The 12,674-nt window shown below is 45.6% G+C and overlaps 1 protein-coding gene across 3 annotated transcripts; it reads right to left on the bottom strand.

Moving 5' to 3' along the window:
• Positions 1-2,280: 2,280 nt before the first annotated feature.
• On the bottom strand, positions 2,281-12,674 carry EMP3 (epithelial membrane protein 3 (MAM blood group)). Of its 3 annotated transcripts, XM_066628273.1 has the most exons (6): positions 12,545-12,674; positions 10,630-11,084; positions 7,904-7,996; positions 5,980-6,085; positions 5,728-5,868; positions 2,281-3,616 (listed from the first exon to the last, which is right to left on the bottom strand). In XM_066628273.1, exons 3-6 carry the CDS (start codon positions 7,979-7,981, stop codon positions 3,447-3,449), a joined length of 495 nt encoding a protein of 164 aa, XP_066484370.1. In that variant the 5' UTR covers positions 7,982-7,996; positions 10,630-11,084; positions 12,545-12,674; the 3' UTR covers positions 2,281-3,446. The 3 variants fall into 3 exon arrangements, with proteins under 3 accessions (XP_066484370.1, XP_066484372.1, XP_066484371.1); XM_066628275.1 differs by lacking the exons at positions 10,630-11,084; positions 12,545-12,674 and adding an exon at positions 8,421-8,510; XM_066628274.1 differs by lacking the exons at positions 10,630-11,084; positions 12,545-12,674 and adding an exon at positions 8,392-8,485.

Raw genomic sequence — 12,674 nt, 5'->3', positions numbered from 1 at the left:
GGCTTGGATCTTTCGCCAAGCACAGCCCTCCCCCCTTTCCAGCATCCCATCTTCCCACCGATTCAGGGCAAAGCACTACGTCTCTCTCCCACCTGGAGCCCACTCTGCCCAGCAGCTCTGTATTTTCAGTGGCGACTGAGCTAGGTGCTATATGACCTACCTGAAAGTGGATTGTGACCGACCTAGTATGCCCCAACCCACAGTTTGACAAACTCTGGGTTACGCTGTTTCTAGTAATGCTAAAACAAGGGAAACACTCTTTAGTCAGCATCCATTGGTTCTCCTGGTGGTGTTTTTGTTCCCTCCACTGCTCCCTGCCCAAAGCTCCATCTGCTCACCTCCATGCAACTTTGCACCCTAGGCTAGCAGGAGCCCAGCATTCCCTGGCACCTTCCAAGAATGTTAGCATCCCCCCCTTTCCAGGGGCTGCCTGGGAAGTGTCGATCTCGCACACAAGAGGTGCGCCTCTCTGTTTGACATCAGTAGCTCCTGATTCAGACGTGTGCCCTTTTCTCTCCCCGGGATGATCTTTCTGCACGTTTTTCCAGGCCCCAGAACTGCCACCTGCTGGACGTGCAGCACAACTTACAGTTGCAAGAGAGCTTGCAACTCTCTCTAATGCAGCACAACCCAAGCCACTCTTCCTGTCCACAAACAGCACTCCCTTCTGGGATGATCCTCCCTTCTTCCACGCGCCTTCCTTGTGACACTCAACTGGTAATTGCTGGAATATCTTCCCCCACCCCTCCTATTTGTGCCTTCCCCAGTAATTGGCTATGCTCTCTGAAAAGCAACTGATCTCTAATCCCGCCCCCCCTTCACCAAGGTAGCCCATCTAGTGGAGTCTGAACTGCAGCCTCCCACACCTGTAGTAGGGAAAAGTTGAAAACAGCCATTTCCCAATTTATATTTTCATGGGGTTAAAAGAGGAGGTGGGGGGGGGAGAGAAGAAATGTAAACATAAAGACCAAAGCAATGGCACATATTACCATCTCTATCCCCTCCTACTTTATGAATGCATACGAGGATAGCTCCTTGCATGTAGATGCTTCTCACATCAAAAAAGCAATGAGGAAGGGCAGTGTGCAGAATCTGGAATGGATCACCTCACCTCTGAATACTGCTGTAGTTCTCAAGCTGTGGATCCTGAACCCACCATCAGTGGGTCGTGACAGGACAGATTAGGCTATGTGCATCAAGGGTTAAACAAGGCGCTACTTGGCAGGAGAGCAGTTGCCCAATCACCATTATAGCCATACCCCTTGACATTTGGAAATCAGGCAGCAGGCTCTAGGGCCTTTAAAAAGTTTGTGAACCACTGGAATGAGATCTGCACATATTTTCAAGATGTCTTGAGGACTAGACATGTATTTGAACAGCCTGAGATTCTGCACCGGACAGATAAATATATACCCTGAAACATCTGTGTCAGAAATATTGCTTCTTCTAGGACTGCTTGTAGTTTTGCAATATACAAGAGGAGGACCTCCTCAGTGGCAGGTAGAGAGCTAACTTTAAATAGTACCAAGATTTAGTACTTAATTACACACATGCTCATCAACACATCACCGGGTGGTAAATTTGTCTTCCTGGGGGGCTTAGACTGCTCTTTATCCAAACATAAGTAAGATACGCTTGCTTACCCAGCCTGAATGCAAGAAGTTGGGGCAAATAGGGGGAGCAGCCGGCAGAGTTGCTTGTGGGTTTATGGTAAAGGAAAGCATTTTTTGTTTGTCTTGTTTTTCTTTTTAAGAATTTAGGGTGCTATGAATGTGGCTGAGCCTGCATACCTGCTTCTTCACCTGTATCAACTGGCACCTTTGTAAACTTACAATGAGTGCAATAAATCTTAAATGCTGTCTTCTTCAAAGCAGACTAGTTCCACGAAGACAGCCTGGAACTCCCCATTTCTCAAGGAATGGGGAAAATTGGAATAGTGATAGCACAAGAAAAAATATATATTGGAGAGCATAAAAGGCACAAAGTGCATTTATCCTATATTTTAGATTTCTGAAAGGGGAAAATCTGAATATTTCACTTTAATGCTCCCATCCTAACCATACTTTCTATGCAATGTCCCATTTTTTTGGGAGTTAATGATAATCAAATAAGCATGTTTAGGATCACGGGCTTAATTTCAGTTATGATTCAGCTATGTGGGGATGGATGAGTTACTTGTCTGAGGGGCACTTGCCCTCTCCACACTTACCCATCCCAGACCATCTGTAAATAGGAATGATTATAATTCCAAACACAAAAGAAGACATGACTTCATTGAACTGTTTTTCATATTTCAATGCATATAAAATATAGAGGACAAGAAGGTAAAAAGGGATGTTGGGGGGGGGAGTCAGCACACATAATACTGTTACAGATAGTTCACAGAAGGAACCCGTTTCTGATGCTTTCAAGCAAGCTGCCCTGGAGGCTGTTGAAGGCAAAAAAAAACTTTCCACCTCAGCTGCACATGTGGACATAATTGCCAGAGGGAAGGCAGGCCATATGCCTCCCCTTGTTGCTTTAGTATTAGGGTAGCTATCATTAGTTTCATTCCCCTCACTCCACTACATTTTTCAGAAGTCCAGCACAGTGGGAATTACTTCTGAGTAAACATACATAGGATTGTGCTGTCAAAATTAGAAAATAAGAGATTGTTGCAAATTCTAATTCATTAAAAAAAAAAATAATGTTGCCCCTGCAACGTTCTTATTTCTACAGATTTTCTTCTTGAAACAAGGATTCAGGACTTTCAACTGGAATGCATAAAAGATGCTTCCCACCCCCTCCAGTTGATATTTTGATCTGCAACTGTGTTGAAATGTTGCAAGTTAAACAAAAAAATGTTACAAAAAGGGTATTCTGTTTTAAAAGGAGGGTTTTCTAAAAGCATGGTAGATGTCTGTAAGTCTGTGTTTCACTTTGCCAAACTTTAGGAACAGAAATTGGGGGGGGGGGAGCCTATCAATTGTCCCACACATTATTTTTAAAAAATAAGCATTAAAAATAGTGTTGGCCACACTACAAAATATTTTTAAAAGGGGGGGGGAGGATTCACAACTTCCCATTTTTGAAAGGTCAAAATATATTCCATTTTTTTGCAAAAATGTGTGACCATTTTTAGTTGAAGCCTCACACAAGTATAAGAGAGCTAAAAGTGGAGAACAGTGACATGTTCCCTGAATGAGCACGTACCATGGTATCCAGACACATCATTTGCTAGCAAAAACTTCACATGCTTAAAGCATGATAACATCTCAGAGACCAAGGAAATGCCCAGTGCAAGGTAATATACCCACAGTGCGATAAACTCCATGGGTCAAGCCACTCATCGCGTATGATTTTGTACCATGACTGCCTTTGAAAACAGCAAAGAGTTAATACAGAGCTAAAGTCAAAGAAGAACAGGCCCCTTTCCAGGGCAAATGAAGAGTCCTCCTGGTGGACAGTCACTCCTTTTTTCGAAGATGGATGTAGACAATTCCGCTGACGAGAGCCAGAGGGAAGGAGAGCCATGCCAGCACAAAGCAATAGCCGAAGGAGCCACCCTTTTCCCGAGTAACCTGGAACTCATCCACATGAACAGTATAGATCAGAGCAGCTGTGAACACTGATAAAGCTAGGAAGAGAGCCAGACAGAAAGTTAGCATTGGGTCCCTGACTCCATCTTGCTCCCCATAGTGGCTTCAGCCTGCAAGCTGCTTCATCTTTTATAACATTAAAGGGCATCCTGAGCCACCGACACACTTATTGAGATCCACAACAGATATCCCTGCGTCCCCTTCAGTGCCAAGAGAGGATGGCATATAAAACCTTTCAGGTAATTATTTACTTAGTAGATCTACCCAAAAAACAGTGCTCTCCTAGTTAAAATTAGTGTGCTTGGGGCACAAGGTATACCTGCACAACTCCTCCTACATCACTTGTCTCACTTCTTCCTCACAAGGCTAGCTTCTACCCCCTCCCCTCAATGTCACTTTGCCTCATGTGATACTCAAACTCAACCAACAGGGTTTTGTCTGATCATGTCCTGTGATCTTGTATTATTTTCGCAGGTTACTAGTTTCCAGTTTCAACTCAAGGTCCTGATTTTGACCTTCAAAACCCTAAGTGGTTTTCCCCAAAGTATGTCAAGAATACCTCTTCCTACATATACTATACCTATACATATACCTATTTTGGATCTATTTTGGAGGACCTCCATGTCAGTCCTCCTTCATGTTTCCCGTTCTTTATATGTACAGTGAGTGTCTACAGGGGCCTTCTTGGGAATGGCCCCCAAACTTCAGAATGACCTCCCACCTGCACCCCTCACTACCTGCCTCCAGAAGGGCACTGAAGATTATATCGTTTTGATGAGCATGGTTGAAATGTATCTGTTCTGCTGTGTTTTTCTTACAATGTCAATTTTTAATAATGCATTGTCTTTTTTTTTAAATCTATAGCAAAAAATGTCTTGGTATAAATTAACAAACTAAGCCATTCATGCTTCAGTGACTTTCAGCGTAGACTGCTACAATGCGCTCTACATGTGACTGATTGTCTTTGAAAATGGCGTGGAACCGTCAGCTAGTGCAAAATACTGCCACTTTCTTGTTGACAGGTGTATTATAATCATGTATCACCTATTTTGAAATACTGCACTGGCTGTCAGTTTATTTCCAAGTCCGGTTTGCTGATTCCGATCTTGAAACCCATAAACAGATGGAGTCCTGATCTCAGGGACTGCCTCTGCTTATATGAACCTTCCCAGCTGAGGTGAAAATTCTTGATTCCCCCCCCCCTTTTTTAAACCTGTTTGGGACCTTTTTATTCTGTCAGCGGCTTCTGTGATACATCACCAACTGGAAGGGGCTGCTGAGTTGTTCACAGACAGTAGCCATGTGTGTATTGTTGTCTACTGTTTGAGTATCTTCTTCCCTAACTAGCAGGTAAACAAAGGACCTGCCTTTGAGCTACTGATCATTAGACCATTCAGTTCACTTGATTCTCAGAAGTGGAAAATTCAAATGGCTCAAATTACTCCAAGTATCCAATCCCACAGGTAAAGCAGGGCCTATGCCTACAGGTTGTATAAAGCAGGGTCTCATAGACACTCCTTTGTACATTTGCCCAAGTCCAAATTTTGGGAGTATCTGATGCTCACTGGTGTACCTAGGTGGGGTCAAGAGAGAAAAGTGCCCTGGGCAACATAACTGTGGAGGTGCTGCTGCTATCCACTGCCCCTGCTGTCCTTTTTTAAAGCTTTTTTCAAAGCCAAAGAAGCTGGCAGCACTACCAGCTCCTTTCGCTTTAAAAAAAAAATAAAATCAAACCTGTGTTGCTCTGAGAGCCACCCCATTCTTCCCTCCCTCACATCAGTGTGGAATCGTGGGGCAAGAAAATTCCACTCTTTCCATTCCACCTCCTTGCTTGTCCTCCATGTGAGTTTTCTGTAAAATGTACAGAAAGAACCCAGTATGCTCTGTTCCTCCAGTTCATTTTTTTAAGCCCTGTGTGAGGACAAGCAAGAAATGGCACAGAAGGGAAAAGGGGTGAGATCATCCTTCCTCAGAGGCCACCGCAACTGTGGCAAATGAAGTTGTCAAAGCCTGTTCCCTCAGCTATCTATCCCAGACAGACCTCTCCTGCCCAGCTCCTCTGCACCCCATCTCCCTGTGAGATCTGATATCCACCCAGAGATAAATTAAGCTGAATTCTAAAGAGCAAATCACTGCAACAGACCCTTACCTGTAAGTAGCTGGAAGATTCCAGTGGCATAAAACAGACTTCCCCGCTTCATGGTGTAGAGCTGGCACATGAAGATGATGAAGGCAAAGCTGGAGAATAGAAGACTTAAAACCATAAAGGCCTGGACTGCAGACAGCCACTCTAGGAAGGACGAAAAAGCAAGAGTCAGGAGACTGTGTGAATGCAGCATTCCTCAGGATTAATCCAGGGATTCATCCCCACAAGATTTACACTAACTTCTTCAGTACTCACCACTGTCTGAAACCGAGTGACAGACCCAGGTTTCAGCGGTACTATTCCTAAGTAGGCAGTCATACCAGATGTTAACACTTTGGTGATCAGGTAGAACCCACCAAGACTGGAAGAGGGAAAAATTGAAATTAATAAAATGCTAAAGCCAGGGGGACTAAGCAGTGTGGTTGATTTTTTGAGCATTGCTGAATAAGGACTACCTTGAGGTGACTGAGGAAACAGAAAACCTTTACCAAAGGTTGTTCTTTTCCCCCTCTTTTGGGCCACAAATGGCTAATATAGGGTAAGAATCAGGTGAAGGGCTCAGCATTCCAGGTCACCAATTCTTCCCTGCAGTTCCCCCTTACATTTGCATTCTGTGAAACAATTTTGGAGTTGGGAATCTCATGTTTTCAGTTCATTTTTTTAAGCCCTGTGTGAGGACAAGCAAGAAATGACACAGAAGGGAAGAGAAGGGGTGAGATCATCCTTCCTCAGAGGCCACCGCAACTGTGGCAAATGAAGTTGTCAAAGCCTGTTCCCTCAGCTATCTATCCCAGGCAGACCTCTTAGGCTCACACACAATACCAAGCTACATGCTATACCAACCACAAGATTGGCACAGATGTGCTTGACTTTTATTATTCAAATAGCAGCTGTGGAGATGGAAGATCTGGATTGAGAGGATGGCAAAAAGCCCCCACTTTCCCCCACTACTATTTAGATAACAAAAAACAAGATTTATTTTACTGATGTAACAAGCTGCTTGATCCTAAAACAATGTAGGATTCAGATGTTTATGGGTCTAGTTTCAATTGCTGCTTCAGGTTGCAGTCAGAGCATAGCATTAAATTGGAGCTATTAAATGATTTTTTAAATACAGGGTGACCCAAAAAAAACAGAACCCATAAAAATTTTATTAAATCCTACAAAGGTCCAGTAAATTTCAAGAAATGTCTTTTCCTTGGTTGACCAAGACATATTGGGGAAGATTATTGTTCCAATATTTCATGCACAAAGTTGACTTGTATACCCAGAAAGAAAAAAGATGAAAAATTGAAATTGACAGTTTTATTCAAAGATTTGTGGGTTCTGTTTTTTTTGGGTCACCTATAATGTCTATGCAAAGTGGAAGTGAAACTCATGCTCATAGTACAGTTCATTACTTATGTTAGCAGGTTCCATTTTCATTTTCAACAGACTGCCAACTCTCAGAGGAACACTTCTCAGGGCTTAATGAAGACAGAGAAGTTTGTGCAGAAGTGCTTCTAGAATAAACTGAGTATCCATCCCCCAAGTGCAAGCTCAAATGCATACTCTGGCACAGTGACCAGTCTGAGGAAAATAGCTCCACTTTTCTTCAGTTGGGAGGGGGACAGTCAAGAATATGTTGTTACTAAGGATGCCAGATCTGGACTTCTAAAAATAAAATTATAGCTGGGTTTTAAAACTACTACAGGGACCAGAAGAATGCAGACCAGGTACTGAGCTCTAGCCTAGTGGCCACTGGTTATTTAGAGCAAGGATGGCCAATGTATTTACTCTCAAAGGCTTCTTTGGACAGAGTCCAAGAACCAGAACTATCCAAGGGGACACCAAGATGGCTGGCTCCATAAGAAAGCTGGTATCACCAAACAGTAAAGAATTCCTGAGAGATCTCCTCAAGAAACAGGCAGACAGTGGTTCTTGGCCATTCCAGAAGGTGCATGAATCAGTACATCAAAATACCCAGAGCGAGAGTGATTGTTTCTTTTCCTTACCAGTAAGCCATTTTTATTTCTATTTTTTTTTTTTTTTTTTGCCATACCATGATTAAAAGTTAGTTGGCCCAGGGAAAGTTGTTTCAGGGGCCTGATCCAGCTCATGGGCCACTAGCTGATCAACCCTGAACTACAGGCTTGCAATAGGTGGACTGTAAGCCAGGGCTTTGGACTCCCCTCCTCACCTTGTCCAATGTAGCCACGAAGAGTAAAATGAGAATGAGGACGTGGAGAGCAGTGACTGCAAAAAGGAGGAAACTCATTCTTGCAATTGGATGCTGGGAAGAAAAGGGGAGGCAGCATTAAATAAACACTTGTAAAAGAGGTGTTTTCTATTAATCTCGGGTCCAGAGTTCGCAAAATCCACATAGTCTCTAACAAGGTTCTCCAAAGCCAGGTTTCCCATGTACTCCTTCAACCAGCTTCTGCCCCCGCTCTTCTCTAAGTGATATTACTGTCCTCCCAGGGAACAGAGGAAGCCAGGTTTTCAGTCCCACCTCACTCTCCCACTCCCCATCCAACTCCCAGCACCACCCATTCCTGCCACAGCTCAGAATCCTACCTACAGGCAACCCAGAAATCCTGAACCCCTCCCCCAGTCCCCCCCATTCTAAGTCACTAGTTGCCACATCTCTCCTGAAGGGCTCACAAATCCCATCTCCGCAATACATACACATCGGACATTTCCTTCCAGGCCATTACCCAGACTTCATCAGTTTTGCTCTGTCCCAGGATGTTTGGAGCTCAAAGCCCTCCTTGGATGTGGATTTCCTCCTCACCCTGGAGGGGGCCAGGATCTCAGCTCATCCACCCAGCTCACATTCCTGTGGCTTCAGGCCTTGCCTAATATGATCCAGATGTTGCAGTCATGTGAGCAGCGGGCTCGCCAGGGGTGGAGGTAGCAACAGCCTAACTGAGTTTCCACCCTCTCAACCCCATTGAAGGCCCTCAAATGGCTTGTCAGACGGCAAAGGGAGAATCCAGGAAGTACAAAAGAAGCATGTGTACTGATAACAGAGTTTATCTATTTCTCTGCTACTTGTGTTTTTGTGGTTGGCTTTCATTCTATTTTGCTTCCTCCTCTATGCAAGTGACATTTATACCCCCCCCCCCTAATTTCCTTCATTTGTAAACTGGATGGGAAAGCTATGGGGACTGGAATTAACATTTTTGTAATGGTTCTTTTCTCCTTTCAGTCTTGCATGAACAACAGCCACAAGTGATGCATTCCAGCCTATAAAGACATTCTTCACTTGTGAAATTGCCTCTGGGCCACCAAAGTTGCTGGATGAGTTTATTAGCAATTAACAGCCCACTCCAACACACAGGATTGAGATGCACAGATACACAACCCTAGGTGTGCACAAGCGGAACTGCTCAATCAAAGCAGACTTCCTTCCAAGAGCTCAGATGTTCTACAAGGATACTTTAAAAAACAGCATAACTTGAATCTCACATGCACAGTATAAGATCTGCAAACTTACCAGAACTTGCAGACAGAGTGGAAAATGCCCATACAGTGTATTTGGTTCATGTTTACTCTGAAGTAAGCTCCACTAGGGAGGAATAGGTCCTAGTTGACACAGTGGGAATTACTTCTGAGCAAACATGCATTGTATGTTAGTCTGTTTTTTATTAAACAAGTGTGATTTATTTCCCCCTCAACTGCATACTACACATCTCTTTGGGAATGGCGTCTGCATGACTCTAACAACACCTAGATCCTTTCTCCACCATTCAAGACTACTTAATGGCTTTTCAACCTCTCTACCTGTTTCAGTCACAAATGGGGGGGGGGGGGTTTGTAGATAACACCAGCAACATTCTAGGCATTACAAATGTTACTGTAGCGTTAGGCAGCCTGATCCTAAGGAGGTCTACTCAAAAGTAAGTCCCATTATGTTCAATGAGGCTTGCTACCTGAAAAGTGTGCATAGAATTGTAGCCAGGGGCTCCTGCAAACAGTTTTTAACCTCATGTGAAAACGATCTGGATCGTGTTTTGTACATGATTCACCCCCCCCCCCCCGGACACGCACACACTAGACGGCAGACAGACGAAACCTCGTCAGGAGTCTCAGACTTTCCTTCACTCCACCTCTGGCGCAGCCAGAGATCCCGCTACGCTTGGGAGAGGCGTATTTCTTTCCATCACCCGGCTCAGTGGCGTAGCTGGGGGGGAAGCACTAAGTTTTGCAGGGAGCCGCACCGTAGCGTGCAAGGGGCCATAGCCCCTCTTTTTGCTTGTTTTGCTTTTCCCCCCCCCCGCCTGGAATGGCTCAGAAGGGGAGGGAAAGGGGCCCTTGCACACAGCGGTGAGGCTCCCTGCAAAACCTAGCCCTTTGCGCCCCCGCAGCTACGCCACTAAAGGGTGGAAACGAGTGTCTCTTCCTGCCTTTGCAAACCCGGCTGAGTTGGCCCAAATGGACCGCAAGCAACAGGACGAGCGGCGGCCTGAAGGGAGCGGCCAGCAATCGGGGTCTCTGCACGGGGGGGGGGGGAGGCATTCCGGACTCCTGGGTTCTCTTGGGGGGAGATGGGGGGTGGCTTTTGAGGGGAGGGGAGTGGAACGAGGGGCTCTCCTGGGTTGATGCAGGGGGAGGGGCTGGCAACCCGATCGAGGGAGTGGTCTCCTGCTGGGCTGCTGTTCTTCCCCCGTCCAAGGCGTCACGTTTGGTGCCTCTCCCCGTCTCTTCCAATCGATCACGAACCGAAGAGACCGTGCCTGGAGTTCACTGCCTTCTCCCCCCCCCCCCAACTCTGGCCAAGCCTGGGCTGCCCGCTCTTCCAACTCGGTGTGGCTTTCCCTCCCCCGCCCGCCAGATCAGGAGTTTCCAGCTACTCCAAGAACTCTCCAGGACTGCCCCCCAACCCAGGAGTTTGGCCCCCGGCTCCCGCCCTGGGATGGATACCTGGCAGAGCTGCTGGAGGCCGGAGGTGCAGTACAGGCGGTCTCCCCACCCCTTGCTGCTGCTGCTGCTGCTGCTGCTGCCTCCTCCGGGAGTTTCCTCTTCTGTCTGTCTCGCTCTTTTTTTGACCAATTTAGTTCATCCACATCTCCCCACGTACCACGCTCACCCAACCCTGCCCTTGGCATCGGGCCACATGGGTGGGATCAGCGAGCGCGTGGCTGGCCAGATGCCCCACAGAGCGGAGCGGGAAAGGGGGTGGGCGGCTTTGGGAGGGGCCGCAGGGGCCCCGCCCGGCTCCTTGCAAAATCCGGCGCCCTCCTTCCTCCAGTGCCTCGAAGGCTGGCACCTCTTCTCTCCGTGGCAGGGCTCCACCGGGCATCTCAGCCGCAGAAACGCAGCCCTTTGCAGGCTTTCATCTCCCTGCAGGGAAAAATCTGCATCTGTTGGATTTCTGCCTGTTGAAACATAAAAGCACACGCTGGAGAAAGGAGGAGCAGTTCCACGTGGCAATGCCCCAGTCCTGCTCTGCCACCTGAAGCTACTTTTGAAAAATTAGGTCTTCGCTTTCACACACCTAAGAAACAGCCTTGAAAATTGTGACATTTTGGGGATGAACAGAGTTATTTTGCACAGCGTAAAAGCCAATGCGTAGGAACATGGATGGGGGGGCGGCTTTCTGACTCATTCTGTCCTTTCCACCTGGCCTTTTCTGGTGTGTGAATCTGGCTTTATTTGGTGCCTTCAAGCCAGTAATTTTAATCTATTGTTCCTTAAAAATGGGCCTTGATTGAGATGACGTTAATACAATTTTAATAATGTATACATCTTATTTCCAAAATACTGTCTCCAACAGATTCCACTGTTTGTTGCACTATAATGAGTCCATTCCAGCCAGTTCTGTTCTGGGTGGGTTCCGGCAGGAATGGGGTTAATAAAATCAAACCATTGGAAACGTTTCAGGTCTAAAATATTGTTTTCATGTGTCACTAACACATCCCACAGTTTCTTGCAACAGTTTCATTTACCATGGGCTGGTTCTTGCACATACTATTTCATTCCACATGATGACACAGAGGAAATCACTTGATTAAAGAAAGTTGATCCATTGTATGAGTTTTGGTAATTATCCCTGCTAGCAGGGCAAAGAGGCACTTTTTTCAAGTAGTAGGAGAAGAATAACTGCCCCTCTTTACCTCAGCTCAGTGTCTTTCCTGGTGACTGTTTGCTGGTGTTTCTTCTGCTTCTTTTTAGAAAGTCAGCCCTTTTGGGACAAGGAGCCATTTAGTGAATTGATTTTGTTTTTATTAATTGATTTATTTTGTAGAGCAGTGGTTCTCAAACTTTTAGCACAGGGACCCACTTTTAACAATGATAATCTGTCAGGACCCACCGGAAGTGATGTTGTGACCGGAAATGACATCATCAAGCAGGAAAATTTTTAACAATTCCAGGCTGCAGTCCTACCCACACATACCCAGGAGTAAGTTCCATTTACTATCATTGTTAAAAGTATATACATAGCAATCCGTTAAAAGTACAGATCTGTAACATTTCCCCAAATGCAGTCATGTACCATGTTAGCATCAAGTCTAATATATTAAAAATAAAATATTGAAATGAATGGGGACCCACCTGAAATTTGAGAAACACTGTTATTGAGGATGGGATTGTGGTGATCTGGAATTCACAATGGCTGTACACTACCTCTAGGTTTAGATGCAGTGTCCCTCTGATTACCAGCTGCAGGGGAGCAACAGCAGGAGAGGGGTGTGCCTTTCTCTCTTACTTATGGTCTTTCCAGAGGCAGCTGGTGGGCCATTCTGGGAAGCAGGATGCTGAACTGGATGGACCTTTGGCCTAATCCAGCAGAACTCTTCTTCTTCTTGGTTTTAGGCACTTATTTGCAATGTCTTACCTCTACAGGGGTTGCAGCAGGTATGTTTATTAGAAAGGTCCACACATAAGCCCCAGAGGCTGAGGGATCCAAGATGTTTTTTGACAGCCCTGAGTAAGTGTCCTACTGCCATAGCAGCCAGTTCTGTAAA

Source organism: Tiliqua scincoides, chromosome 5 (genome assembly GCF_035046505.1).
Source record: "Tiliqua scincoides isolate rTilSci1 chromosome 5, rTilSci1.hap2, whole genome shotgun sequence".
NCBI classification, from domain to species: Eukaryota; Metazoa; Chordata; class Lepidosauria; order Squamata; family Scincidae; genus Tiliqua; species Tiliqua scincoides.
This window is presented reverse-complemented; position numbering and strand designations above follow the sequence as displayed.

What these genes read in the sequence shown, in the direction of transcription:
- EMP3 (XM_066628273.1), bottom strand. Translation starts at nt 7,981, where the DNA reads ATGAGTTTCCTCCTTTTTGCAGTCACTGCTCTCCACGTCCTCATTCTC. An exon ending in TCGTGGCTACATTGGACAAG is followed by an intron (nt 6,086 to 7,903) that starts GTGAGGAGGGGA and finishes TCCCTCTTCCAG; the next exon opens with TCTTGGTGGGTTCTACCTGA. An exon ending in AATCTTCCAGCTACTTACAG is followed by an intron (nt 3,617 to 5,727) that starts GTAAGGGTCTGT and finishes CTCTCTTCCTAG; the next exon opens with CTTTATCAGTGTTCACAGCT.